The sequence below is a fragment of the Mobula birostris genome, chromosome 3 (genome assembly GCF_030028105.1).
Source record: "Mobula birostris isolate sMobBir1 chromosome 3, sMobBir1.hap1, whole genome shotgun sequence".
In the NCBI taxonomy this organism is placed as follows: domain Eukaryota; kingdom Metazoa; phylum Chordata; class Chondrichthyes; order Myliobatiformes; family Myliobatidae; genus Mobula; species Mobula birostris.
Genome location: NC_092372.1, coordinates 42,701,858 through 42,727,559, shown reverse-complemented (window position 1 = coordinate 42,727,559; position 25,702 = coordinate 42,701,858). Strand labels below are relative to the sequence as shown.

The 25,702-nt window shown below is 39.5% G+C and overlaps 1 protein-coding gene across 1 annotated transcript in view; it reads left to right on the top strand.

Annotated features, from left to right (window-relative positions):
* Positions 1-24,655: 24,655 nt before the first annotated feature.
* LOC140194993 (cell division cycle protein 20 homolog) overlaps positions 24,656-25,702 on the top strand; it is a 70,928-nt gene continuing 69,881 nt past the window's right edge. The window contains exons 1-2 of the mRNA XM_072252513.1: positions 24,656-24,856; positions 25,157-25,228. Coding sequence (XP_072108614.1) covers positions 24,794-24,856; positions 25,157-25,228 — 135 coding nt within the window. The 5' untranslated portion in view covers positions 24,656-24,793. The remainder of the gene's footprint in view (positions 24,857-25,156; positions 25,229-25,702) is intronic.

The following is a 25,702-nucleotide window of genomic DNA, read 5'->3' as shown; positions in this document are numbered from 1 at the left end:
AGAAAGTTATGCATCAGTCCCTCTTAACACCAGCACTTTCAATCATTGATCATTTCAAAAAAACGTTGTCTTCCTATTTCTTATATCAAGGTGTTACCCCAACATTTTGCTGCATTATGTTCCACCATCTTCTGTCCTTGTCCATTAATCTAGCCTGTCTATATGTTCTTGAAGCTCTCTGTATCTTCCCTGGAGCTCATGTTACCATCTAACTTTATGTTATTGGCATATTTGGATATATTAACTTGATCCCCTCAACATTGCTTGGTTGTGAACAGCTGGGGCCACAGCACTGGTCCCTGCTTGCTTTAGTCATAATCTCCCAAACTGAATATGACCTATTAATTTGTACTTTTTGTTTTCTGTCTGTTAACCAGTCCTTAAACCACATCAATATACTATCCTCTATACTGCACTTTCTAATTTTATTTAATAAATTCTCGTATGGCACCTTATTGAAGGTTTTCTGAAATATCCAAATATATCCCATCAGCTGGTTCATTCTTATCTATTCTGTTAAAAAAGCACAACACAATCCATGGATTTTTATGGAGAATTATCGCATCCACTCTCTCCATTACCATTATTTTAAAAATTCGTGAACAATTCCTTGGAACTTAATAGCATTCTGTTTCTTGGGGGGGAAGAGTGTTGTGTTCTGAAGCAGAGTATTTATATATAGGGAGCACTTGGAGTCTGGAACTTGCTGCCTGAAGAGGTGGTGGAGACAGGGACACTCATGGCATTCGAGAAGCATTGAGGCAAGTATTTGAATTGCCAAGGCTCAGGAGGCTATGGACTCAATGGGGGCAAATGGGATTGAGGTCGGTATATCCAATGGACAGCATGGTCCTTGTGGGCCTCTTAGTTCTGAATTGCACCATGACTCTGTTAATTACTCCAATTAGCTTTTAAATTAAAGCTAATATTTTTGAAATCATGAAGAATGCAGGAAAGAATGCTGCCGATGTCTGAAAGGGAGTATTGGCTATAGGATGCCTGGGACACCCTATATATTGATGTATATATTGGAGTTCATCATTTATGGATGTTTCTCCTGATCTTGTATCAGGTTCAAGTTTGTAGTAGGTTATGCAGACTTTGTCATTTGTTACAGGTACCAGTAAGTCAATGCAATTATGAATCTTTACTGGACAATTGAGTGAGTTGCAGTAAATGCTAAAGTTGTTGGTGGATCACTTGATGATAAAGAAAAGATGGTGACTGCGGCAGTATAATTCTGAGGAGTATTCAGGATGGAAGCAGTGGAATAAATAACGAGAGCATGAAATAACGAGATAAAGAGTCCTTAAAGTGAGATCATTGGTTGTGGGAACATCTCAACGGATGAGTGTAATTTTGTACTACAAAAGTGCAGGAGAATACTTTTGTTTCAATTAGCTTGGAGATGCAGCTGCTTGTACATTGAGCTGCAATCTGCTGCATCCCCAGATTAATGAAAACAAATAATTCACTGTCTTGAGATCTATGATTAACCTAACAGTCCTGCATCCTTGTCACTGAGGCTTGTGATCCCCTGGAATTGCCCTCTGCAGCTACCTGGCTGCACTGCCTTTTCTGCATTTCTGGATTTCCCCAGGCCTCTGTGAGGAAAAAGTTAAATGAGATTCCTTCTTGGTATCCATCATCAGAGATCCTCACCAACCAAGCCATGCTCTCTTCTTACTGCTTCCATCAGGTAGAAGATGCAAGAGCCTCAGGACTCACACCACCAGGTTCAAGAACAGTTACTACCTCTCAAAAATCAGGCTCTTGAAGAAAAGGCGATAATTACACTTATCTATTGAGATGTTCCCACAATCAATGATCTCACTTTAAGGACTCTTTACCTTGTTAGTTCATGCTCTTGTTATTTATTGCTATTTATTTATATTTGCGTTTGCACAGTTTGTTGTCTTCTATGTTCTTGCTCTCTCACTGGTCCTGAAAGAGCAATGCGCTTTCATTGGTCACTATTCTATAGTTTTGCTGATTATGCCCGCAGGAAAAAGAATCTCAGGGTTGTATGTGGTGACTTGTGTAGTTTGATAATAAATTTTACTTTGAATATGCTAAAATAAAATGGAAGTCTGCAAGATAAAGTGTTGGAGAGGGATTATTTTGGAAAGTACAAGAGAATACGTCCACCAGAATGTTTTAATAAAGTTAAGGGAGTACAAGTCTACAGCCATAACAGTGGAAAATGGTGAAAAGTATGTCTTATTGGGAAAGGCAAGGTCCTTGTGCAGGTGTAGCTACCAAATGCATGGAAAAGTACCAGTGTAAGCATTTAAAAAGAGGTACTTTCTTTGTGCAGTGGGGAAGAGAGTTTTGCCTGGATCACAGCTGGGTGCTGGGATAAGGAAGTGTACATCGAAAGAGTCAGTGTATGAAGAGTCAGAGCTAGATTTAGACAGAGAGAGAGAGAGAACAGGCTGTGTGTGAGATTGTCAGATCTGTGGCTACCTCCAGATGGGCTTGCTTAGTGCACGATAAGTATTATTTTGATTCCTGTCCTGCTACTACTATAGACATTTGTTTTTTCCTTCTCTATTGCATTTGTGCTAGTTCTAATAAAGTTGTTTTCTTGTGGCCTTGAACACTTGTGTCATCTCCTTTGTTTGCAAATACATATGTGAACACCCTGAGCTGAACCAGGAGAGAGCAAATAACGAATGTTTAAATAATTTTCATTTACAGCCTCTTATAGATAAGCCAATGTTCCCAGTTTCCATCTCATTCACCCAACACTTATAATTTGGTATCTCAATGCCTTGGTGTCCTGTTACATATTTCTTCACCGTTTGAGGTACACTCCTTGTATAATACTTAACACCTGTTCCTGCTATAATGTTCATCCTCTTTCACAAGGTCAGAGCAGTTTTAACCATTGCCAGTGCAACTATCAGCAGTAAGCTATGTATAAAAGATCAACATAACAAACATGCAGCACAGAATTGCAGCCTTGCCCTCATTACAGTCAATCAGTTTTTTCACTGTCAACCATTGCCGATTTTTGGAGGCTCTGAAAATTAACTCCTGGAAACTCCAATTGCACAGCAAGTCTGCTGCCTTAAAAGTTCAGATTACTTATATGGTATTGCATGGCTATGGTAAAGATTGTGTGGTTAACCACAATGACAGATATACTAATTATTCAAAGAAAAGGGATAACTCTTTGCTGTCAAGGATATACTGTATGCATCCCTTTTATCAAAATGAAGACATGTTAAATAGTTGACTCCAATGAGATGTGAGTTATTATTTCAAAATTAAATACTAATACGTAACACAAATGCTCCCAAAAATGGTAATCCAAACCATTACCTACCATTGTTCTATATTAATTTCCAATACATCCCTGAGGACAGTCATTTAGAATGTAAAATAAGGTAATTTCATTTATGATGTTCTTTCACTATCTCAGAGCACCTCAAAGCACTTTCTGTCACATAAGTACTTTCTAATCTATAATTCCTGTTGTGATGAAGGAATCATGACAGCTAAGTCTCACAAGAAACTATGAGATGGTAACTAGTCCATTTTAGTAAAGTTGGTAGTAAAATAAATATAGGACAGTGAATTAAAAGAGTTCTTCTGTTCTAATTGAATAGCAATAGACCTTTTGGTTTACCTGCAGGGGTATTCAGCAGCTCAGCTGAATGTCAGCTCTGAATGATACCACTTCAAACAGTGCAGCACAGTCTGAATATTGTACCGGACTATCAGTAGAAATGATAAACATACATTCATCTCCAGCCTGAAACATGAACCAGTAACTCAGAGGCAACAGTTTAAACCAATAATACTTAATACCTAATGTGCCTACCCTTTTCAGAGATTTATAATGCTGGAATCTGAAGACTGTTCCTCCAGATTCCAAATTTAATAGAACAGCAGAACTAAAAGATCCTGAAGAGTTAAATGTTTTTTGAAATCTTATGGTTATTGCTTAAACTACTTTTCTAGTAAATCTATCAGATCACTTGCTAGAAATTGTGATACTTCTACTACAGAGAAACTGCTCTGCAAAGTGAAAAGGACATATAGTATAGGAAAGACTGAAAGATTTGGTTTCCTCAGACTTAGCTGCACTTCCTTCACACATGAAGCTCAGTACCCTGTAAAATTAACTCCTCACCTTGAAACAGAGAGGTGGCCTTTGGATAACCAGCAGTTTCCCTTCACTCTCTTCAGTAATATGGCTAGGCGGTTAAAATTCCAGATTTTCCTTCCTCTTCTACCTGATGTCACTGCATCCTTGTCACTGGAATGAGTTTCCAAATGACAGCTTGATATAAGTTAAAATCAGTCCATACTTAATGTTGATCTGCAATGCAGTATTTAAATTTTTGTAACCAACATTCCATATCAGTAGCATTTACAAACTTGAAGTGTTAGTTCTCTTTCTTGCTTCAGGGATGCCATCTAAAATGAGAAGTATTTCTGATGTTTTCTCTTTTTTCAGATTTCAAGAAGCATCAGTATTTTGTTTAGGATTAGCACTTAAATCTGGATTCCACTGCCCTCTTCTGGGGAGGACAACTTACTTAAGGGGATGGTTAAAAGTTCCTCAACAGAAAGCTCCAGGAACTTGGCTTTGATGTCTTGAGTTTCCAACACTTCTTGGGTATTGTGGTTCAGTATGACAGTGGTAAACAAACCTTTACATGCAAACTGATTACCTCCATGTAAACTATACAAAAATTTATTTTAACTTTGTAAGAGGCTAACTCTAACTCAAAGAGATACTTGTTAGATGAACTGTAATGTTTGTTCATCAATACAGATGAATGGTCTTGACCTGAAATGTCAAAAATTCCTCCAGCTGCTCGTCTTTTTTTGCTCCAGGTTCCAGCATGTGCAACCTTCTGTGTCTACATTGAGATGCTTGCTGTATGAGTTTTTGCTGGAATGAAGTTAAGAACAGAGTTTGGCCTAAAGTAGACTGTTAGGGTGAGTTTTTTTTGGGTAGATGATTTGTTTACACTTAAACAACTTTGGCCACCAGACTTCTATTTTAACTGTTTGACAATGCGCTTCCTAAAAGGGTGTGAATACCAGATGCTTCTGGTAGTTTGACCTGATGCTGTAGTTTCGAAGACAGTATTATCTATACATTATAAATATTAATTTTCTTCTATGTTAGCATAGGAAATGCCAAATAAATGTATTGTGGATTTAACTTGCATTCCTAAAGGCTGTGGATACCAACTCAGACATGTTGGCGTTGGAAGGAAAGGATGGTGTGATATTTTGTATGTAGCTTCAATAGGAAGCATTGTCTGTGCATTGTCTATAACTTCTTAAGCAGCGATTGCCTTTGTGTTTAGCATATAAATATCGAGCCCACATTGAGCTAGCAGACCTTTCTACGGAAAGGGTCTCCGTCCATAAGATGCCTGCTGTACCTTGTTGTGTCGAATAAAGAAGCTGCTTTGTATCTACCAGTGATTCTGTCTCTCCGGTAATTCCATCTACGCTACAACATAGACCATGTTAGAGGTGGAAAATATTCTGGGTATGAAAGTGTAATACATCCTGAGTGAGCTTTAATAAATTTAATTCAAAGTAAACACACAAGTAAGAATGTTATAATGGATTCAGATAGTGAATTTTTGCTACATCCACTCTATAGTGATATACTTAAGATTAGGAAACCAGAACGATACACTATACACACGAACTATGTTAGAAGAAAAAATAATTTTTAGGAATGAGGTTTTGCCAGTTGGTAAGTTCTACTTACCAATAGAATTTTCTGTTAGCTCATAGATTGAATTACTTGTTTTCAAAGACCTTCATGCTGACTTGTTGAAGGCTAAATAAAGGTTTTCATTCAAAGTAGCCGAAAGCTGTTCTCTAAAGCTATTTGCAAACTCCAACACCGTTCAATGTAAACTTATTATCAAGATACACATACATCACCATATACAACCCAGAGGTTCAGTTTCTTGTGGACAATCACAGTAGATGCAAGAAACACAATAGAATCAATGAAAGACCACACACAAGAGGTCGGACAACAGCCAATGTGCAAAAAAAACCCCAACAAACTGCAAATACAAAAAGAGAAAAAAATAAATAATGATGATAATAATAATTAATAAATAAGCAATAAATATCAAGAACAGATGTATTGAGATACAATGAAAAACTTTGTTTTGCGTGCCATCAAACAGATAATTTCAAAACAGAATGTACATTGAGGTGGTACAAGGGAAAATGAATAACAGAATGCAGAATGAAGTGTTACAGTTACAGAGGAACTGCAGTGCACACAGACCATAAGGAACAAAGCCAAGATATGGTTTCACATTATCTGTTAATGATTAACAGGAAGGAACTGATGGCTTTGCGGTTGATACAAAGATAGGTGGAGGGGCAGGCAGTGTTGAGAAAGCAGTGTGTCTGCCCAAGTATTTAGACAGATTGGGGGAATGGGCAAAGAAGTAGCAGATGGAATATAGAAACATAGAAACATGGAAAATAGGTGCAGGAGTAGGCCATTCGGTCCTTTGAGCCTGCACCGCCATTTATTATGATCATGGCTGATCATCCAACTCAGAACCCTGCCCCAGCCTTCCCTCCATACCCCCTGATCCCCGTAGCCACAAGGGCCATATCTAACTCCATCTTAAATATAGCCTATGAACTGGCCTCAACTGTTTCCTGTGGCAGAGAATTCCACAGATTCACCACTCTCTGTGTGAAGAAGTTTTTCCTAATCTCGGTCCTAAAAGGCTTCCCCTTTATCCTCAAACTGTGACCCCTTGTTCTGGACTTCCCCAACATCGGGAACAATCTTCCTGCATCTAGCCTGTCCAATCCCTTTAGGATCTTATACGTTTCAATCAGATCCCCCCTCAATCTTCTAAATTCCAACGAGTACAAGCCCAGTTCATCCAGTCTTTCTTCATATGAAAGTCCTGCCATCCCAGGAATCAATCTGGTGAACCTTCTTTGTACTCCCTCTATGGCAAGGATGTCTTTCCTCAGATTAGGGGACCAAAACTGCACACAATACTCCAGGTGTGGGTCTCACCAAGGCCTTGTACAACTGCAGTAGTACCTCCCTGCTCCTGTACTCGAATCCTCTTGTTATAAATGCCAGCATACCATTCGTCTTTTTCACCGCCTGCTGTACCTGCATGCCCACTTTCAATGACTGGTGTATAATGACACCCAGGTCTCGTTGCACCTCCCCTTTTCCTAATCGGCCACCATTCAGATAATAATCTGTTTTCCTATTTTTGCCACCAAAGTGGACAACTTCACATTTATCCACATTAAATTGCATCTGCCATGAATTTGCCCACTCACCCAACCTATCCAAGTCACCCTGCATCCTCTTAGCATCCTCCTCACAGCTAACACTGCCACCCAGCTTCGTGTCGTCCGCAAACTTGGAGATGCTGCATTTAATTCCCTCATCCAAGTCGTTAATATATATTGTAAACAACTGGGGTCCCAGCACTGAGCCTTGCGGTACCCCACTAGTCACCGCCTGCCATTCTGAAAAGGTCCCGTTTATTCCCACTCTTTGCTTCCTGTCTGCTAACCAATTCTCCACCCACACCAATACCTTACCCCCAATACCGTGTGCTTTAAGTTTGCACACTAATCTCCTGGGTGGGACCTTGTCAAAAGCCTTTTGAAAATCCAAATATACCACATCCACTGGTTCTCCCCTATCCACTCTACTAGTTACATCCTCCAAAAATTCTATGAGATTCATCAGACATGATTTTCCTTTCACAAATCCATGCTGACTTTGTCCGATCATTTCACCGCTTTCCAAATGTGCTGTTATCACATCCTTGATAACTGACTCCAGCAGTTTCCCCACCACCGACGTTAGGCTAACCTGTCTATAATTCCCCGGTTTCTCTCTCCCTCCTTTTTTAAAAAGTGGAGTTACATTAGCCACCCTCCAATCCTCAGGAACTAGTCCAGAATCTAATGAGTTTTGAAAAATTATCACTAATGCATCCACTATTTCTTGGGCTACTTCCTTAAGCACTCTAGGATGCAGACCATCTGGCCCTGGGGATTTATCTGCCTTCAATCCCTTCAATTTACCTAACACCACTTCCCTACTAACATGTATTTCGCTCAGTTCCTCCATCTCACTGGACCCTCTGTCCCCTGCTATTTCTGGAAGATTATTTATGTCCTCCTTAGTGAAGACAGAACCAAAGTAATTATTCAATTGGTCTGCCATGTCCTTGCTCCCCATAATCAATTCACCTGTTTCTGTCTGCAGGGGACCTACATTTGTCTTTACCAGTCTTTTCCTTTTTACATATCTATAAAAGCTTTTACAATCTGTTTTTATGTTCCCTGCCAGTTTTCTCTCATAATCTTTTTTCCCCTTCCTAATTAAGCCCTTTGTCCTCCTCTGCTGAACTCTGAATTTCTCCCAGTCCTCAGGTGAGCCACTTTCTCTGGCTAATTTGTATGCTTCTTCTTTGGAATTGATACTATCCCTAATTTCTGTTGTCAGCCACGGGTGCACTACCTTTCTTGATTTATTCTGTTGCCAAACTGGGATGAACAATTGTTGTAGTTCATCCATGCAACCTTTAAATGCTTGCCATTGCATATCCACCGTCAATCCTTTAAGTGTCATTTGCCAGTCTATCTTAGCTAATTCACGTCTCATACCTTCAAAGTTACCCCTCTTTAAGTTCAGAACCTTTGTTTCTGAATTAACTATGTCACTCTCCATCTTAATGAAGAATTCCACCATATTATGGTCACTCTTACCCAAGGGGCCTCTCACGACAAGATTGCTAATTAACCCTTCCTCATTGCTCAAAACCCAGTCCAGAATAACCTGCTCTCTAATTGGTTCCTCGACATGTTGGTTCAAAAAACCATCCCGCATACATTCCAAGAAATCCTCTTCCTCAGCACCTTTACCAATTTGGTTCACCCAATCTACATGTAGATTGAAGTCACCCATTATAACTGCTGTTCCTTTATTGCACACATTTCTAATTTCCGGTTTAATACCATCTCCGACCTCACTACTACTGTTAGGTGGTACATATAATGTAGGGAAGTGCATGGTCATGCACTTTGGTAGAAGGAATAAAGGCAGGGAATATTTTCTAAATGAGGAGAACATTGAAAAAAGAATCAGGGGTGCATAGGGGCTTGGAATCCTCATACAGGATTCCCTAAAGTTTAACTTGCAGTTTGAGTCGGTGGTAAGGAAGGGAAATGCAATGTTAGCATTCATTTCGAGAGGACTAGATTATAAAGGCACGGATGACATGCTGAGGCTTTATAAGGCATTGGTCAGACTGCACTTGGAATATTGTGAGTAGTTTTGGGCCTCTAATCGAGAAAAGATGTGCTGGCATTAGATAAGGTCCAAGGAAGGTTCATGAGAATGACCCCAGGAATGAAAGTTTAACATATGAGGAGTGTTTCATGGCTCTGAGCCTGTACTCACCGGAGTTTAGAAAAATGAGGGAGCATCTCATTGAAACCTATTGAATATTGAAAAATCTAGATAGAGTGTATGAGGAGAGGATGTTTTCTATCATGAGGGAGTCTAGGACCGGAGGGCACAGCCTCGTAACAGAAGGACATCCATCTAGAATACAGATGAGAAAAAAATTCTTTAGCCAGAGGGAGGTGAATCTGTGGAATGCGTTGCCACAGATGGCTGTGCAGGCCAGTTTAAATTGGAGGTTGATAGATTCTTGATTAATCAGGGCGTCAAAGGTTACAGGGAGAAGGCAGGAGAGTGGGGTTGAGAGGAAAAATAAATCAGCCATGATGGAATGGTGGAGCAGACTCAATTGGGCGGAGTGGTGTAATTCTGCTCCTATGTCTTATTGTTTTATTGTGAGATCAAGAGTCCATCATATTGTACAATTGAACCAATCAATAGTCTTATAACAGCAGGATAGAAGCTGCCCTTGAGCCTAGTTGTAGATTCTTTCGGGCTTTTGTATCTCCTGCCTGATGAGAAGAAAGAACACCCACAGTGGATGGAGTCTTTGATTATGATAGTTACTTTACAGAGGTAGTGAGAAGAAGCAGAGTCGAAGGATAGGAAGTTGTTTTTTGTTATGTGCTGAGCTGTGTCCACAACTCTCTGCAGTTTCTCGAAGTCTTTGACAGAGCAGTTACTATACCAAGCCATAATGCATTTAGTTGGACCTGGACTGGCTGCTGAAGATTTTCACACAGAGGAACTTAAAGCTCTCAACACTCTTCACCTCGGCTTCATTGATGTAAAGAGGAGTAAGTGCACCACCACCCTTCCCGAAGTCAATGGCTATCTCTTTTCATTTGCTGACAATGAGGGAAAGGCCGGTGTCATGAAGCAATGCTACTAAGCGTTCTAACATTTTTCTGTACTTCAGCTTCTTGTTTTTTGATACCACAATGGTGGTATCATCTGCAAACTTAGGTGGAGTTAGAGCAGAATCTGACCACTCAGTCATGAATGGTCAGGAGTAGAGGTCTGAGGACGCAGTCTTGTGTGGCACCACTGCAGAGGATAATCATGGTGGAAGTGTTCCTTAATACACCCTGTTGGTCAATGATCCAGTTACAAATGCTCCAGGTTTTGTTCCAGGTGTAGGAGCCTTGAGGTGAGTTTGTTTGGAATTATAGTATTGAATACAGAACTGTAGTCAAATGTAGGTGTCTTAACTATTTGGTGTTTTTACTATCCAAATGCTCCAGAGCCAGGAAATTGTTGTCAGCTGAGGACCTGTTTTAGCTGGATTTTGCCATGACCAGCCTCACCAAGCACTTCATGCATCCCAGTATTATTAAAAACAAAGTAGTGTGTAAAACTAAATATCCTGAAATAGTTGTATTTGGCCTGTAGTAGAGATGGTTGTAAACACTAATCCACTTAATTATTTCAAATGTCCTTGTTGTTTGTTCTTGGTTTTGAAGCAAAGGCTTCAATTATACCTCCACGGGCCAACTATTAAGAACAATGGACATAGCAGCTGAAGAGTTCAATTTCTTTCCACATACCTGAAATAAATACAAGGCAATTCTCCAAAATTAATTTTACTTCTGGAAAGAGAATGCATTTTGGAAAATAAGAAAAGCCGTTGGAAATAATACAATATGATTATGTTTAAAGTGTGCGTTTAACGGCAATTCAATTACCAGTCCAGGAAGTTGTGTGAACTGATAAACCCAAGAGGAATGTTAAATCGATTGTTTCGGATGGTATCGGGTGATGTGAACTCCTAGTTTCTTGTTACTAGATCATGGCAATGAGATTGTTAAGGCAAAATTGCCTCCCTATTCATTGTTGCGTGTTTGTGTGTGTGGTTGGCGTGCCTGCCGCTCGGCGAAGCACTGGCATTTTCGGCTGCTGTCGGCTTAACCAGGACTGGCTTCCCCGGTCGGCAGATTCTGCGAGCGGCGCGCAGCGCGCGGCGTCCCGGCGGCTGTCTCCAGGGAAACGGCACGCGCCAGGTCCGGCTCGCGTTTCGGGTGCGGGCGCGAAAACCGCTGAGGGAAAGCGGACAACAGGCGGGGCCGCCGTTGAGTCGACGCATCAAATTTCAATAGAGAAGGTTGAGGTCCTTTCGTAACGTAACCGTTTGTGGATTTTTTATTTGTGTGGTTGCAGGCAACAAATGGTCACTTGTGCCGTTGCAGATACCAGTTAAATGTAGCCCAATTCTCAGCCAACATCCATTATTCTTTCAAAAAATATTCCTCGTCTATAGAGATTCACCGGGGAGTCTCCAGGAAACAATTTCTTAGTACATTTACAGTACCCTAAATAATTCAAACACGGTGTGAATGAGTTTGTACTTGCAACCCACAATGAATTACAATTGCTCATTCAAAGTTAAGTATATGATTTATTTTTCGGAATCCTGAACCGATTACTGTGCACGAAATTATAAATTTTTCGTGCTTCCCCTCGACTAAGCAAACGACTGAAATTGTAAGTTTTATGTGTAATCAATCTAGTTGCATTTCATTTTCAATTATGTCCTTACTAAAATCTGAGTTAGATTGACATCATGGTCGGCACAGACATCTTTGACAGAAATGGCCTGTTCCCGTGCTCTTCTATACTGTATTAAAATCATTATTGTTATTCTACTGGCTATTGAATATTGAAAGACCTAGATAGAGAGGATGTTTCCTATATTTGGTGAGTTTAAGACCAGAGAGCATGGCCTCAGAATAGAGCGATATGGCGAATCTATGGAATTCATTGGCATAGACAGCTATGGAGGTCAAGCCATTGGGTATATTTATAGTAGAGATTGTTGGGTTCTTGAATAGTCAGGGTGTCAAAGGTTACAGGGAGAAAGCAGGATAATAGGGTTGAAAGGGATAATAAATTAGGCATGATGGAATGGTGGAACAGACTCAGTGGTCTGAATAGTTTAATTCTGATTCTGTGTATTATAGTCTTACGTATTATGTGATTTTAGATTTTCACTACAACAATGGAACAGTTCACCCACAGTACAAAGTCTGTATTATGTGCAGTTTAAGAAGAAGAGATATGTTTATCATATAGTCAATGAAGTGAGAATTCACTGGGCTGGTTTCAAGGATAGTGAGATTGTCATGTGAGGAGCCATTGAGTAACAACGATTACATATTCTCTAGATTAGAAGATTAAGTGTTCTCATTGAAACTTACAAAAATTCTTATAGGGCTTTGCTTGAACGATATTCCATAACATGTTTTAAAAGATCAGATTTCAAAATAAGTTTTATTATCACTAACATACAGTATATTGTTTACTAACATACAGAAATTTGTTGTTTTGCTCCAGCAGTACCGTGCAGAACATAAAAATTACTATAAGTTACAAAAATATATGGTTCAAAAGAGTAATTAAGCAGTGTTCATTGGTTCAAACATCTGATGGCTAAGGGAAAGAGAGTGTTCCTAACAAAATTGAGTGTGCTCCTAAAAAAATTGAGAGTGCATTGTAGGGCTCTTATAGTCCCTCCCTAATGGTAGTAATGAGACGAGGGCATTTCCTGGATAGCGATAGTCCAAAATGATGGATGACACCTTCTTGCGATAGCACCTTTTGAAGATGTCCTTGATGGTTGGAAAGGTGTTCCTGTGATGGAGCAGGCTGAGTGTACAAAATTCTGCAGCCTCTTTCAATCCTGCTTATTGGAGACTTTATATGAGGTAGTGATGCAACCAGTCAGAAAACTCTCCACATCTCTAGCAAGAGCAAGCAAGAGCCTTGTCAGACTCCTAAGGAAGTAAAGCAGTTGGTGTACCTTTTTTGTGATGACATCAATATGTTGGGCCTATAGTGGATTTTGATGCCAGGAACTTCAAACTGCTCATCTTTCCACTGCTGACCCTTGAAAAAGTATTGGTCTGTGTTCTTCCGACTTCTCCTTCCTGAAGTCCACAATAAATTCCGTGGTCTTGCTGACGTTGAGTGTGAGGTTGTTGTTGTGACATGCACTCAACCAGCCGATCTTTCTTGCTCTCTGTGGTCTGGGATGCTGCCAACAACACTGGTGTCATTGGCAAATTTATAGATGGCATTTGAACTGTGTCTGCCACACAATCATGAGTACAGAAAGGGTAGAGCAGTGGAGCTTGTGTTGATTGTCAATAGGGAGGAATTGTTATTACCAATCTGCACTGACTGTGGTTTCTGGATAAAGAAGTTGAGGACCAGTTGCAGAAACAGGTACAGAGACCAGGTAAGAAGTTTATTGATTATTACTGAGGGGATAATGTGTTGAACACTGAGGTGTAATTGATAAACAACAGCCTGAAGTATGCTGTCTAGGTGCTCCAAGGTCAAGTGGAGAGCTGTCTGCTGTAGACCTGCTGTGGCAGTAGGAAATTTGAACTGATAATTAGCATTTTATTGTTTGAAGAATATGTTGATAACTTAAGCTATTGATTGTAACATCGAATCACATCCAATAACAGCTACACTTATTTGTTGCCTTTATGGTTTTCAGCTATTCAATTTTATTTGATACTCTATTCAGATTTGAATGACTAAAACTGTTTTCCAATGTTATGTTTAGCAGCCTTTTCAAATGATATTATTTTATTTAAGAAACATCTGTCTGGAAGGGGAATGGAATAGTTAATTGCCATGTTAAGTAGACAGTGTAATTACCAAATGATAAGGCTGTACCAGATATTATACCATATGGCATTGGCATCTGCTGTATAAAATAAGGAAAGCACCAAAGGGGTTTTACAATACACTCTTTATATCAGTTTCTGGAGGTGAATGGTTTTCTCTTTAATTTTCAACAATGACAATTGAACTCTATATAATCAGAATATTCAGTAATTTTCAAATATTACAGAAAGCTTATGAAGTATTGTATACTGAGCAAGGGCTTCGTTGAATAAATAGATGATTATAAACTGTGTTCTAGGGAAAAATAATTGGCATCGAATGGCACAGTTTTAAATTACAGCTCCCTGACATATAAATTTAAACATGGGATTTGCATTTAAGGGCCTTATTAAACTTACATAAAATCTGGAGCTTAATTATATGGAGGATCACTTGCTTGATGGGTCATTTAGGAAACTTTTGAATAGGATTAAAATCCATGGTAACACACATCAAAGTTGCTGGTGAACGCAGCAGGCCAGGCAGCATCTGTAGGAAGAGGTGCAGTCGACGTTTCAGGCCGAGACCCTTCGTCAGGACTAACTGAAGGAAGAGTGAGTAAGGGATTTGAAAGTTGGAGGGAGAGGGGGAGATCCAAAATGATAGGAGAAGACAGGAGGGGGAGGGATAGAGCCAAGAGCTGGACAGGTGATAGGCAAAAGGGGATACGAGAGGATCATGGGACAGGAGGTCCAGGAAGAAAGACGGGGGGGGGACCCAGAGGATGGGCAAGGGGTATATTCAGAGGGACAGAGGGAGAAAAAGGAGAGTGAGAGAAAGAATGTGTGCATAAAAATAAGTAACAGATGGGGTACGAGGGGGAGGTGGGGCCTTAGCAGAAGTTAGAGAAGTCGATGTTCATACCATCAGGTTGGAGGCTACCCAGACGGAATATAAGGTGTTGTTCCTCCAACCTGAGTGTGGCTTCATCTTTACAGTAGAGGAGGCCGTGGATGGACATGTCAGAATAGGAATGGGATGTGGAATTAAAATGTGTGGCCACTGGGAGATCCTGCTTTCTCTGGCGGACAGAGCGTAGATGTTCAGCAAAGCGGTCTCCCAGTCTGTGTCAGGTCTCGCCAATATATAAAAGGCCACATCGGGAGCACCGGACGCAGTATATCACCCCAGTCGACTCACAGGTGAAGTGTTGCCTTACCTGGAAGGACTGTTTGGGGCCCTGAATGGTGGTAAGGGAGGAAGTGTAAGGGCATGTGTAGCACTTGTTCCGCTTACACGGATAAGTGCCAGGAGGGAGATCAGTGGGGAGGGATGGGGGGGACGAATGGACAAGAGAGTTGCTTAGGGAGCGATCCCTGCGGAATGCAGAGAAAGGGGGGGAAGGGAAAGATGTGCTTAGTGGTGGGATCCCGTTGGAGGTGGCGGAAGTTACGGAGGATAATATGTTGGACCCAGAGGCTGGTGGGGTGGTAGGTGAGGACCAGGGGAACCCTATTCCTAGTGGGTTGGCAGAAGGATGGAGTGAGAGCAGAAGGCCCCACCTCCCCCTCGTACCCCATCTGTTACTTATTTTTATGCACACATTCTTTCTCTCACTCTCCTTTTTCTCCCTCTGTCCCTCTGAATATACCTCTTGCCCATCCACTGGGTCCCCCCCCCTTGTCTTTCTTCCCGGACCTCCTGTCCCATGATCCTCTCGTATCCCCTTTTGCCTATCACCTGTCCAGCTCTTGGCTCTATCCCTCCCCCTCCTGTCTTCTCCTATCATTTTGGATCTCCCCCTCTCCCTCCAACTTTCAAATCCCTTACTCACTCTTCCTTCAGTTAGCCCTGACGAAGGGTCTCGGCCTGAAATGTCGACTGCACCTCTTCCTACAGATGCTGCCTGGCCTGCTGCGTTCACCAGCAACTTTGATGTGTGTTGCTTGAATTTCCAGCATCTGCAGAATTCCTGTTTGCGTTAAAATCCATGGTATTACATTTTATAAAAAGGCATCACATTATTTACACATCATCCCGTATACACTAATCCACATGGATTACACACAATTTAAAATGGTATTTTTTAAAAAAATTTGGTCAATGAGGAGTCAAGGGTAGACATATATTAGAGTGGATAAATTAATTAATGACTGAACACACCCCCTAGTTTGAGTTTTGGGTCTGATTTTAACAAGAATGGTGAACTTCCTGTGTATATTGTGCTTCCAATATAGCTAGCTAATATGACTACTAATTATATCATAATCATCATCCCTAATATAAACTTCAAAAGATAAAAACCCTGGGGGTCATCATGGGCAGGCAGCAATTTTAAAAGAAAATTCTAAGATTTTGAAAAACACTCTTTCCATCAGCACTCATTATTTAAAAATTGCTATCCCTTTTGGATGTCTGAAGTGTACTTGTGGCTAATAAAACATTAACCATCCTTTTTTTATTTTCACCTAGAAAATATTTCATGAAGAACTAACTTTCATTCATGACAATGATATTTGTAAAACATGAGATTTGATGAAAAAAAAAACCCTTCTGTCCTACATTATTAATAAACAGGTTACAAGAAAGGCAGCTATTTTAGATATCACCCTTTCAAAGATAGAAAATATTCAAACATTCAAAGATTTAAAGTGCATTTATTATCAAAATATGTGTGCAGTATATAACCATGAGATTCATCTTCCCACTGACAGCCACCAAACAAAGAAATCCCTAAAACCTGTTCAAAGAAAAACATCAACACCCAACATGTAAAAAAACCAAATCACGCAAAAGGCAAAAAAGAAAAAAAATGAGTGAAAAACCTAGAAAATAAAACATAAAATCAAGAGTCCAGACATATTCAGTTCAGCTTAGTTCAGTTCAATCTAGCACTGTGTCAATAGTTATCTGCATGCTACCCCAATCAAAATTGCCCAAAGTAGCAACAACATTGTGGATGTTGTATATTTAGACTTTCAGAAGGCCTTTGACAAGGTGCCACCCATGAGGCTGTTTACCAAGTTAACAGCCCATGGCATTACAGGAAAATTACTGGCATAATTAGGGCATTGGCTGATTGGTAGGAGGCAGCAAGTGGGAATAAAAAGATCCTTTTCTGGTTGGTTTCCAATGACTAGTAGTGTTCCGCAGGGTTTGGCACTGGGGCTGCTTCTTTTTATGAAATAGATGGCTATGTTGCCAAGTTTGCAGATAATATGAGGATTGGTGGAGGGGCAGGTTGTGTTGCGGAAACAGGTAGGCTGCAGAAGGACTTAGATTATGAGAATGGGCAAGAGAGTGGCAAATGAAATACAGAGTTGGAAAATGCATGATCATGCACTTGGGTAGTAGAAATAAATGTGCAGACTATTTTCTAAACAGGGAGAAAATCCAAAAATCTGAGATGTAGAGGGACTTCGGAGTCCTTGTGCAGAACACCCTACAGGTTAACTTGCAGGTAAGATTTGGTGGTGAAGAAGGCAAATGCGATGTTAGCATTCATTTCAAGAAGTCTAGAATGCAATAGCAGGGATGTGATGCAAAGGCTTTTTTAAGGCACTGGTGAGGCCTCACCTTGAGTATTGTGAACAGTTTTGGGTTCCTCATCTAAGAAAATATATGCTGTCGTTGGAGAGGGCTCAGAGAGAGTTTACAAGGATGATTCTGTGAATGAAAGGGTTATACTATGAGAAACGTTTGATAGCTCTGGGTCTGTACTTGCTGGAATTTAGAAGGATGAGGGGCATCTTGTTGAAACCTTTTGAATGTTGAAAGGCCTAGACAGAGTAGATGTGGAAAGGATGTTTTCTACGGTGGGAGAGTCTAGGGCAAGAGGGCACAGCTTCAGGATAGACAGACGTCCATTTACAACAGAGGAGCGGAAAAATTTCTTTTGCCAGAGGTTGGTGGATTTGTGGAATTTATTTCCATGGGCAGCTGTGGAGGCTAGGTCATTGAGTGTTTTTAAGGCAGAGCTTGATCAATTCCTGATTGGACATGGCAGCGAAGGTTATGGGGAGAAGGCTGGGGAGTAGGGTTGAGGAGGGGGAAAAATGGATCAGCCATGATTGAATGGCGGAGCAGACTCAATGGGCCAAATAGTCTAATTCTGGTCCTATGTCTTCTAGTTTTGTGGTCTAAAAAAAAGAATGACCAGAAAGCAGAAACACATCATAATGTGTACTAGAGTCTAATCCACAAACTGCATCAACTAAACTTTGCCCAAGACCCAATACTCCAGCACAATCCCCCTGCAACATTGAATGAGAGGGAGAGAGAGAGACCATTCAAATGCAGGGAACTTCCTCCAGGAAGTGAGGATGAGGGAGCGAGAGACCGTCACACACAGACACCTTCCTCTGGCAGCAATGAGTGAGAGGCTGGTAGACAGTGCTAAATATCCACTCGCCTTCTGCTCTTGCCTCAATGATTTCAATCTTCCTTGATGCTTTAATTGGTGGGATTGGCGAGAAATGGAGTTGATCATGGGCTCACACCCCCTATCAAGGCTTCTTGGCCTTGAGGCCTCACATTCAAAACCTCACCGAATACCCTTGGAGACAGCAAAGTGGCAGATCACTCAATTGGCCCAAAAACACCATCAAAATATAAATCACAGGCTCCACCAGCAGCAGAGCCACATTTGAAAGAGAAAGAAAACGTAAAAGAAGTGAAAGAAGTTGTTTCATGAATCATCTGGAGGATTTTGCCCTTGGTCGTGTTGTTCGCCGGTGCCATCTTCTTCCAGTTGCCAAAGCAGATAGTTGAGCATTTCATTGGATAAAGGAAACATATTTAAGTATGTGACATAAATACAAACATGTCAGATTGAAGTATTACAGGAAATTTACCATATTATTGAACTGAATTCAGATTTGGACACAAAAACAATCCCTTAGCTTAATGACCTGAACAGAAATTCTTTAAACTATTTCTTTCTTGGGATGGGAGCTTTCTATCCTAAGGTATATTTGTCTTGAGATTAATTTCCTTCTAAGGCTTCAATTTATTCTTTCAAGTAATAATGCAATCTTTTATTTAGTGTAACTATTGTATCTGCTTCCACCACCCTATCAAGCAGTGCATTCCAAATCCTAACAACTCCATTAGAAATGTTTTTCCTTACATCACATCTGCTTCTTTTTCTAATCATGAGATGGACTTCGTGATTTCCTGTAATTGCTCCAGGACAGTATTTCTGCCTGGAGTATGATTCAAGATTTAAAAATTTAGATTATAAAGTAAATGTATTATTGAAGTATGTATATATCATCATATACTGCCATGAGATTCATTATCTTGCAGTATTCACAGTAAAACAAAGAAATACAATATAATCATTGAAAAACTGCACACATAGACTGACCAACAATCAATCATGTGCAAAAGAAAAGAAACTGCAAATCCAAAAAAACCCAAAATAATAATAAATAAACACATACATAAATAAATAGATAAATAATCCTGATAGTATGAGTCGTAGAGTCCTTGAAAGTGAGTCCATAGGTTGTGGACTCAGTCCAGTGTTGAGGTGAGTGAAGTTATCCACTCTGGTTCAGGAGATTGATGGTTGAAGGGGAATAATTGTTCCTGAACCTGGTGGTGTGGTACCTAAGGATCCTTACCTGGTTCCCGATGGCAGCATTGGTGCCATCAGTGGCAATGCAGGTGTGATTCAAAATTAGTAGTATGATTCAAGATTAGTTGTGCTAAAATAATGCAGGGAATTAAATAATTCAGCAAATAATTTTAGAAAAATTGTAATGAAATTATGAAAAGAAAATACCAGTCAGGTTGGAGCAATGGGAAAAAGGTGATGCAGTACAAGGGCAGCATGGTAGATAATAGTTAATACAACGCTTTACAGTACCAGAAGCCCCGGTTCAATTCCCACTGCTGTCTGTAAGGAGTTTGTACGTACTCTTCGTGACCACGTGGGTTTCTTCCAGTTGCTCCGGTTTCCTCCCACAGTCCAAAGACATGCCGGTTGGTAAGTTAATTGGGCATTGTAAATTGTCCACTAATTAAACTAGGGTTAAATCGGGTTGCCAGGCAATGCGGCTTGAAGGGTCGAAAGGGTCTACTCCATGCTGTACTTCAATAAATAAATAAAATAATAAATAAGTGGAGAAATGGGATTGCTGTCAGAGAACTGTCATAGATTTGACGAATTGACTGGCATCAGTCTATGTCATAAGATTCATATATACAGTAAATTACAAAGCCAAAAGGTTAGAATGTTAGAGAATGTTATCAGTCAATCTTCTCTGGTCAGATTACAATTTGAGGGTTGTGTCTAATTTTGTTGATTGGACAGCATTTACATCAGTGTCTTTGATTCAGGAGATCAACCAAGTTTAGTCACAGAAAGATTGACTACTTTGTGTTTTTTAAAAATCCAAATCATTGATGAGCAACAATACTATTTGCTATACAGAGTTCTAAAGCACATGCAGTTCTTCCACCTACTCACACAAAATTTCACTCTTTTTCTAGCTAAGTCATTTGCTGTTTACTTCCAGAGTTCAACTTAAAACAGTATGGATATGAATTGTTCAGGAAAAGGCCCTGAAAGCTGCTTTGATACTTTTCACATGGTTCAAGTCCTAAAAAATCTGCTTTCGGATAAACAAGACAATGCCATGGTTCATACTCAACACCAAAGGCTTGAATTATTAGGAAGGATAGGAGAAAGCATGCATTTTCATCCCTGAAAAAAAATCTCAAGAGTAATATTGCAGGGATAAACAAGGTGGTTAAATGAGTGGATAGGGTACAATTTGAATTAAATGCAGGTTAACTTATAGTTGCAAGACAGAGAATGTATGTTCAAATTAATCAAAAATATGGTTGCAATTAGAATATTCTTCTTACATAAACAGTGATCAACGAACGGAATAAACCTTCAGAGTAATGATGAGTTTTGCGTAAACAATTAATTGAGTGAAATTAGAAATATCCAAAATTTCACTGAATGCTCCATTTGATAGCATTGATATAGGACTTTCTTGGTTTTTAGCTATCTCGTGGAACAAAGGAAAGGATTTCATCTCTTGAAATGCTACAGTGCCATCAAGCGATACCAGCCTGTCCATGAACCAGACTTGGCGGAATTCCTGCGGTTATATTTATCGGCAACAGGCTTTTGATGGTCCACGTCTTGTAAACAGTAACTAAGAGTTCATGTCAATTGCTTTCTAAAATTATTTCTTCATTCCACAAGAGTGATACTTGGTAACGTATGATAAAAACCATATCGTTTATCTTAATCGTTTAATAAATAACATCAAAACATTTAAACCTATTTAACTTAATTGTGAGATAAACTCATGCCAGATTAGTCGTTTAAGAATACGCGACAATTGTAAACAGCCGATCTAGTATACAAGGAAGGAAGATTTCCACAACAAACATGATTTCCCATTCCGGCTGTTCACTCTAAAAATTTGTCGGCAATAATCTGTTTGGCGGAAATGGAAAAAATACACTTAGCAATTGTTTTACATTAACTTTACTCTTGCATTTGGTGTTGCAATGTTAATAACAATTTAATTCATATTATTATTGCGACATTATTATATATAATTAATTTTTTTAATATATATATATACACACACACATATATATCGCTGAGTTAAGTTAAATCGTAATTGTATACGTATTATTCCCTGTATTTTACGATTATCTGTGTGAGGTTTTCGTTTGCTGTTTAGTTCAGTTGGTGTCCACTAAAAATGCCGACCTGTATTTTAAAGAAATAAAACCTTGAGCAGAACAGATGCACTCACTCGGTTTTTTCAGTTGTGTAAAAATGGCACTCCTGCACATTTTAGAATGTCTGACTTAATTGTCCAAATAAAATTATGCCATGATTGTTGGAAAAACGTATTATTAGCGCCCAATAATCAATGCTTCATTTAGGCGATCGGTAAGTCAATAAGTGCAGAATGTAATCAAGGTGGCAGAGAAAAATAATGACGGCCGAGTCACCCAGTAACTCCTTGTCATTGATTCGGGATCGGAGGACCTTGGCCAAGCGCAGCAAAGAAAATGATCAAGAAGGCCATTCAAGTGCTTCCTTTGAAAACAATGATATTAATGTAATTAATGAAATACAGAAATCACAAAAACATCAGAATTGGAGAAGGGAGACTAGAATATATCCGGAGACAATAACACTCTACTAGAAGAACTCAGCGGGTCAAGCAGCAACTGTGAGAGAAAAATATCTGTTGACATTTCAGATCGAAACTTTGCATCGGGATTGCAGTCCTGATGATGCAGCTTGACCTGCCGAGTTCTTCCAATGCATTATTTGTTGCTCCAGCTTCAAACGTCTGCAGTCTCTGTATCTACATTCCAGGATTATCGATATTTTATTGATTTGCTCAAAATCCTGTAAGTTTTGAATATCTCTATAGGGTCTTCTTCTATTCGTCCATAACCAAAGGAGAGAAAACAAATCAACATCTTTTGTATGTTAAAGTAAGATAAAGTTTCTTCATTCGTTCAAGGTCTTAATATTGTTTATTAAATGTTGTGCGCAGTAATCAAGCTGAGGGACTCACTAATGAGTTTCGATTGCCTTTCTTGTTTTTGTATTCAGCACCGTTGTTTAGAAATTGAAGTATGTCGTGCACCTTCTCAAATACTATAAGCAGGCTGCTGCAGGTAGATATTTATCTCTACTTCCTCTGAAGAACGTTTCGAAAATAAGCCTTACTGACTAAGTTAGGGGAGAAATAAAATATGCACACCTTTAAAATGGCGGTAAGGATAGATGGAATTAAAAAAAGGTTTTGGCGGTTGCATTTTGTTTAATCACACGTCCAGAAGGCTTCTGAAGACTATACTGCAGTCGTCTCATACACAACACATTTCCACAACTTCAATAAACTATTACTTGTGTTCCTGCTGTTATTCTTTAAGAAGAAACGTTACCAGACCGATAGAACACAGGTAGGAGCCGTGCACTACATATTTATATGGTATGTCTATATATATCCTCGCATGAAGTGTTCAAAATGTTATCTGGACATTTTAGACAGGCAAAAATACTCCTGCCACCGCCCTTTGTAGCATTGTTCCTCAACAGATACAATCGGTTGTAACTTTTTATACACTGTCCAGAATTTGCATTTGTCTGTTTTAGTTATCATTGTCCTAATATCTTTTAAATAGTATTATCGGAGTAGTATATTAGGCTACTTCGGAGATCGGTTTTCCGGAAATTAATAATAGTTGCAGTAAAGTTATCTTTGAAACTACAGTATTAAGAAATGGAGTGTGAAAGAAGTGAGTCGATATTTTCTAAACAAAGAACGAACAAGCGCTGCGTCTTTGCGCTTTAGTAGATTGTAAATAGCACAGCCCAGTTTGTCATGAACAGCATTATAACGTTAGCGAGTCTCTACAAACAGCTCTGGCTATATTACTAACGTTGGCAGCTTGTGTACGGGGAATAATCTACCGCCCATGAAACTCAGCTTCGCGCTCATTCCCAACTCCAATAGAGCAATCCTATAGTAATTCAAACTCTGCATTATATAGCTAAAATTGCTGTGATCGCACACAATAAGAAACTGCAGCGCAGTATATAAACATATCGTGTATTAATAGGAAAGCGGTAATACATGGCAATGCTTTTATTAATACAAAAATATGTTGTTGATATTCAGTGTAAGTTATAACATCGGAATATTATGCATTATTTGAATTAAACAATATTCGTTACCCTGAAAAAATAACAAAAACTTTTTATTACTATATTTGTTCTTTCCCTCGTTTTAAGCACACTTTATGAGCACTATAAACCAAAAGTGCAAGCCAACATTAATCTATCAAGCATTTATCCTTTCCGGTCCTGAGGAATGTTTACCTGGCTTTTATCTTAGCTATTACAGCTAAGAAGGTACGCGACTTTGGAAAGTACCGTCGAGTTTTAGTTTTACAGTGTTGGGCTGTTATTAACAGTTCACCTGTGGCCCGTGCTTTAGGAAACATGCTGAAGCTATTGATAAGCACACATTTTCATTCTAAAGCTATGATATTATCGTGATTATTTGCGCAGGGAATATCCAATATTTCTGTTTGTCTATGTATTAAGATTTAGTTATCACATGAGTTTAAACTTGAACGAGTTTGAGTCACTATTTTGAGGTTTGCCTCCATTTCAATCACTATTTCCTCGATTCGGATTATTCATTATTTAATCAAAATCACCTTATGTGTGTAAGTTTCCTTTTACTTATTTTCCTCTCATTCCATCTATCTTCCCGCCTTACACTGCCCCCTATTCATATCAATTTAATTCTATTCCCCGCGATTTCAGTTTCGAGTGGCGGACCCGCAACTTTCTAGCAGGTTCAGTCAGCGCGCATTTTCACGCTGGATCCCGCGGGTTTCAGCCAGGGAATCCCTCTGGCCGACGTCACGGGATAGAGGGCGGTCTCTATTTCCACCTATCAGCGAGAGGCTAGGTGTTTCCCGCTCACTGCGGCGCTCGAAATAGCTTTAAATGGAATTGGAGGGTAGGGAGATTCAGAGAGGAAAGAACTAGTTTGTAGTTCAGTGTAGAGCAGTTAATTTAATGAAAGCATGGTACTGGGTTTCACTGGAAACTTAAGTACATAGAAAAAGATGCATTTGAGATAAATTTAGTGGAAAGCTTTTCCGTTGATCTGTTGCAATGAATTAATTTAGTATTAAAGAATGGAGTGGAAATTAGAACGATTTTCTTCCCGTAAAACTAAGACGAGAGAGCAGATGCAATGGGTAAGTGCATTTTAGCTTAACCTATCTTGACATATGGCAATCAGTAGAGAACCTACTCTGAAACTAAAGGTCGAGTAAGCAATTATAGCAACAAAATTGAGGTAGGTGCCAAAGAAATTACAGGCTGGCGTTAATATATCTATAGCCAGATTTACTTCTGAATTATAGGTCAGAGCGAAGAATCGTATTTACTATTTGAAGAAAAATTTGATGTAAACCTGCATACATAATCAGGCGTTTATGCTGCACAATTACAGCACAAATATCTCTTGTGTAAATTATTACGATTTTATTTTGCAGGAGAAAGTAATGAAGCAACTTGCCAGTGAAACAAAATGGAGTTCACAGCAATATGTACACCGACTTTTTGAGGTATCTCTTTTTTTAATATCATACATCTCCACATTTTCAAAACCCATGCTGAAATGGTTGACAGTAACAAGTGCGGCAGCTTCACTCAGTATAAAAGTCAGACCATGAATGACATTCTGACTTGCTGTCTTTCCTTATCATGGTCATTTTCTATTAAGAAGACAACAGGATGCGAATGAACTGACAATTTAAAGTTGAATTCTGGAAGGAGAATGGTGAAAAGTACATAAATTGACGAGAGTTTAAACCCGTTCTAAAGAAGAACAAGTAAAAATATACAATGGCAGATTTGTAAGGGAAGTAATAGAAGGTTGTGGCAGTTAGGCAGTGTACTGCTAGCTGGCTGTTGTGTCTGACAGGTCAACAGCTGCTACCTACACTCCACACTGCTGCATCTGAGAGCACTTCATCAACAGTAATCTTCAAGGGGACATTAGCTGCTGGATCTTTGTGTTAAAACAATTAGATAATTAT